This window comes from Telmatherina bonti (genome assembly GCF_933228915.1).
Source record: "Telmatherina bonti genome assembly, chromosome: 3".
Taxonomy (NCBI): Eukaryota; Metazoa; Chordata; class Actinopteri; order Atheriniformes; family Telmatherinidae; genus Telmatherina; species Telmatherina bonti.
In genome coordinates, this window is record NC_136621.1 from 29,190,231 (window position 1) to 29,195,230 (window position 5,000).

Genomic DNA, 5,000 nt, shown 5'->3' on the forward strand with positions numbered 1-5,000 from the left:
CATCCCAGAAAGGGGGCCTCTGATTGGGCCAAACTCCTACACCCACTCGTCTCTCCACTCCTCCCCAGCTGATAACGGTACACACACTGATAGTGCAGGACATGCTGCATTTTCCTTTCTTGGTGCCATAAACACTAGTTTATATGACATTGATCACAATCATTTACACTGGCCCCATTCACAAGATTGCAAGCTGTGCTGATGTGTTTCTTTGCTGCACAGCTGAGACAAAACACATCGCACCCAGTCATGCTGGTTTACATTTACTAAAACTCTTCACAGACAATCTTCCATGCCACTTTGTGTCTGCATTTGGTGCTGGCTTTGTCACCACGGTGATTGCTTCCCCAGTGGATGTGGTAAAAACAAGATACATGAATTCCCCACCGGGCCAGTACAAAAGTGCCATTAACTGTGCATGGACCATGATGACCAAGGAGGGACCAACAGCTTTCTACAAAGGGTAATATTTTCCTCTGCAACTCCACAACTTTTTTCTTTTAGGAAAAATGTGGGCCAGTCATCACTGGTGTACTAACTCTAATTTTTTGACTTGATTAAAATTCTGGTTTGCTTTTTTCTTTTTTTGTAGATTTGTGCCTTCATTTCTGAGGTTGGGATCTTGGAATGTTGTGATGTTTGTGTCATTTGAGCAAATCAAGAGAGCTATGATGGTCACAAAGAAGAGGATCGAAACCACAAACTGAGACAGCTGCTGTCAAAGTCTGACTGTGAAACTTGGAACCAGCAGAGTTGGAACATCGATGAGGGAATTGTATTGCAGCTGTGTTCAACATTTCTTCTTTTTTTGTCCTGTGGCAACAAAGGAAATAGTCTCTCCTTGCAAACAGAGTATTACATTTAACTTTATGTGTATAAAAACACAGTTCTCCTTTTATATTTATAATTGATCACAATGAGTCAGGTGCAGCCATTCTGGTGCTAAGGATGCGAAGTCTAAGGATACAAGTTGAGTTTGCACTTTAAGGCCAGTAAATCTGAAATTGGTAGTGATGCATGCCAGGCAGCTTACAGCAGTGCACATCTGCAAATGGAAAATAACATTTGTAACCATAATGAAGTGTAAAACATGTTTCTGTAAATCCTAAATATATCTGACTTGTTTTACAGATGTTGTGATCATTTGTGTAGGTTTCTCTTTAACACACTTACATGAGACGTGATGTAAGTCAAATGTGGATTTATTAACTTTGAGCAAGATTCAGTGTCCTTACAAACCTTCCTCAAAAGTAAATCACTGCATAAAAATAACAGGTAATAAAACTTCTTCATCAGTCTTTAGACACAATTCATGAAAAGTAGGGCATTAAACCTTTTTGTTTCACATCACATAGATTATATATTGCATTAATAACAGAGACAAGGATACACAATTTTGAAGATGAGTGCACCACAACGAAGACATTTCCTCAGTTTTAGCCATAAGCTCTGAACACAATCATAAATTCCTGAGCAGGGTAATTAGGAAAAAAAATTAGGCTTTCAATACAAGATCACTAAAGTACATTTTTTTCTTTTTTGTCTTCAAAACATTGAGCCCCCCAAAAAATGCTTAAATATCATGATCACCACCTGAGTCCTCTGCAGCAGCTCTCATTTTACTTTCATCAACAATCAACCACTGGAATGGTCCTTTCTGGAGGTATAAGGAGCTAGAGTTGTGCTCTGTGTGTAAAGCCTTTACTATTTACTACCAATGTGTACAGAAAAGGGTTTTGTTTTGTTTAAAACTGAACAACTTCTTGATGCTTCTATGTCTGTGATGTTCACTGCTCCTTGTGAACATGTCTGCTTTCTTGCATCAAATATAAAAATATGACACAGAGGATGAGGAGATCCAGGAAGACTTGTTAAAACACATTAATTAGTACCGACAGTCAGTGTGAGAGAAACACCAGAATCCGTCAGATGACTTTTGACTATGTCATGGAATTTTTCTCTGTACTGATTGAACTGCATGATGCTCTCTGGTTCTTCTGCCATCCAGAATTTATCAAACTCATAAGCCAGATAACCTAGAAGAGGAAAAGCACACATTGTAGTCCACTCCATATTGAGGAACATGAAGAACAGAATAATAATTTCATGCTGTAACTCACAGTAGAGCTGATGAAAGTGCCTGAGCTCAGGCGCGCCCTGGACTGTGTTGTAGAAATGCGGTTTCAGAGCACCACTCTTCAGTAAGCTGTAAGCCATTTCTGTCAAGTTGATTCCAACTATGGCATATGAATACCTGAAACATATACATATTATCGACATCTGATACAATTTTCTTTTTAATTTCCCGTCTGACATTGCACAATACACTGATGCTCTCTTACCCCAGTTTAGGATGGTTTGCGTGAGACAACACCTGACGGGCCTCGGCTGTGTAGTTTTCACTGAAAAAACTGTAGGAGGCATAAAGATCATTCATCATTGAAGCTTACCATAAAATACTACTTTTATGGATGTACATAAAAGAGTAAACAAGTACTTTAGTGATAACTGCAGAAGTTTACATTGGGATATGACCTCAGCCATCAGGTAACTCCTGCTCTTTAACCCGTTTGTGTTTAATGAAGAGCTTGTCTTTTATTGAAAAAAAAAACAACAAAAAAAACACAGAAAATCACTTCAAATAAGTAGTAACTGGAGTCATTTTTGTTGTTTTCTTAGGATTACATTATGGCCCATCAGATGGTGGCATAGTGCAGGTTGAAGTGTAGTCTACTAAACTCTGTGAGGTGTGCAAAGAAAATCACTGACAGAGATTGTTGTTGCTTCATTGGGCATTTGTACTCATGACTGCCCTCATATGGCATTTGCCCATGTATGTTGGCAAATTTTAATTTTAAGACATAGATGTTGCTTTACAGCCTTCTTTTTGTACCAAACTCAACATCAGACACTTCAATGTCCTGCATTTTTGTAACTGAATCTGCTGGAACCTCTTGAAGATGTTGGTGTCAAAGGCGTCTAGATTTAGTGATGGGAAAAAAAGTCTTGGCTGTTCAGAGAGCGTGTTGGAGCATAAATAGTTTTTTATTAAATGTGGAATATACAGCAGCATTCAGTCCCTCTGGAACAATGTGGTTTGGCCACATTGTTTGTGAAGCATTACACTTGTTAAATGTAGATTACACAGAGGATAACCTAATCTAACCCTAATCCCAACTGTGAGGGTGGTAATTATGGCTTGGTGTTACCTGACTGTGTCAGACAGGGCATCTCAGATTGACTAAATCAGATATGAATTCTGCAATAAACCAGAAAAGCCCTTGAAGACAATGCAAGGTCATCTGTCTGAGACTGAAGTAAAAGGAAAGTTGAATAAAGGCACTGTGCAGGGAAAGCTGGTTAAAAATAAATTAATTGATTAATGAACTCTGTAAACTGATAGTAGACACTTATGCAAAGAAGTACTTCTTCTCCAAAGCCGAAAAAAAAAAAGAAAAAAAGTCATAGCATAAACACATTCCCTGCGATGGACTGGCAAGCTGTCCAAGGTGTACCCTGCCTTTCACCTAAAGACTGCTGGGATAGGCTCCAGCTTCCCCGCGACCCTTGATTGGACTAAAGCAGTTCGGACAATGAATGAATGAATGAATAAACACATTCCACGCTTTACCGCAGGGAATTTAAACTAATAGTAGCACAGAAGAAAGCTCCATATATTTGGAAAAGAAACTAACAAAATAATTAATGTGTATGGGAACAAGATCTAAAATGATGTATTACTTGCTGATTTGTCTTTAATGTGAATGAAACGAAGAAAAAAAGGATTTTCCAGTCCATGATAACTGACATTTGTCATTTGTTCCCATTCAACAATATTTTGGTAGTCGTTTTTCTTTATAATCAGTTTATCTAAATATCTTTGTAACATAATAAATACAAATCAGATTGATAAGTATGGCACACTTACACAAGGTTGATCAGACCAAGGAGTCCCATCCCTCTGAAGTCAGTCTTGGGATCGTCTCCTTGAAATCCAATATCTCCCCATTGCTTAGTTATTCTGGATTCCAGCTTGACTGCTGGCATCAACAAGTCCCAAAGCTGAAAATACAAATATATATATTGTCATACACTTTACAGACGACTTTACTGGATTGCAACCACAATGGTATCTATATGATGTTGTACATACATACTGGGTCCGATAAACCTGACAGATTTGTTTGGAAAATCCAAAATGTCAATGTTTTGCTAAATAAAGAGAATTAAAATACTTTTTTGACTCACAATGCCTAAAAATGAACATATTTTATCATACAGATAAAACCAATGTGACCAAATAAATTGCATAGGCACAACTACACAGCAGTGTCCATGTCCAGAAGCAAGAATCCAAACCTTCAGAAGCATGGCCTCGTGTTCTGGGTTCTCGGAGCTAAACACTTCTTTCCTCAAGTCTTCCACGGATACATATAGTGTGTTATATCCTGTTATCTGTAGCAGACAGGTGTGTAGGCTCCCCTTGAACCTAAGACAAAAGAGATATACGACTGAATAATAAGAAAATCCCATATAAATCAGAGAATTTTAGATAATGAAAAAAGTAAATAAAGAGAAATCATCTCACAAGGGATCTTTTTGAGATTTGATATTCTTCTCTTTCATAATTTGATCCACACATTGCTCTAAATTATCCTTGTTAGTTTCCAAAGCTCTTCTCAAAACCTACAGAGAAAGAAAGACGTATCAACAGAAAAACAGACATTATGGCTGGCGTGACAATCCCAGGAGAAGGAATGTTTTTCAAACTCAACTTCATAGAAAGGACAAGATGAACCAGCACTTCTGACTGAAAGGACTTTTGATTGGAAAATGCTTACAAAGCTTTAACTATACATTACACGTAGAGTCAATTTATCTAAGCTTGGCAAGTGTGGTGGAAGATAAGGAGTGATTAAGCCCAGCTGATAAGATGTTATTTAAGTTCACACATCCAACAGGCAAAAAGATAAAAGAAGTCTGAAGCAAAGCAAAGGGTG

At 37.9% G+C, this 5,000-nt stretch overlaps 2 protein-coding genes across 2 annotated transcripts in view; one reads left to right on the forward strand and one right to left on the reverse strand.

Annotated features, from left to right (window-relative positions):
- ucp1 (uncoupling protein 1) overlaps window positions 1-707 on the forward strand; it is a gene marked incomplete at both ends in the record, with an annotated part of 2,091 nt that extends 1,384 nt beyond the window's left edge. Inside the window, 2 exons of the mRNA XM_079264526.1 lie at window positions 283-463; window positions 593-707. Coding sequence (XP_079120652.1) covers window positions 283-463; window positions 593-707 — 296 coding nt within the window. The remainder of the gene's footprint in view (window positions 1-282; window positions 464-592) is intronic.
- Window positions 708-1,197: 490 nt separating this feature from the next.
- elmod2 (ELMO/CED-12 domain containing 2) overlaps window positions 1,198-5,000 on the reverse strand; it is a 5,858-nt gene continuing 2,055 nt past the window's right edge. Inside the window, exons 4-9 of the mRNA XM_079264525.1 lie at window positions 4,589-4,686; window positions 4,360-4,489; window positions 3,929-4,062; window positions 2,343-2,411; window positions 2,121-2,254; window positions 1,198-2,036 (exon numbers count right to left, since the gene is read on the reverse strand). Coding sequence (XP_079120651.1) covers window positions 1,882-2,036; window positions 2,121-2,254; window positions 2,343-2,411; window positions 3,929-4,062; window positions 4,360-4,489; window positions 4,589-4,686 — 720 coding nt within the window. The 3' untranslated portion in view covers window positions 1,198-1,881. The remainder of the gene's footprint in view (window positions 2,037-2,120; window positions 2,255-2,342; window positions 2,412-3,928; window positions 4,063-4,359; window positions 4,490-4,588; window positions 4,687-5,000) is intronic.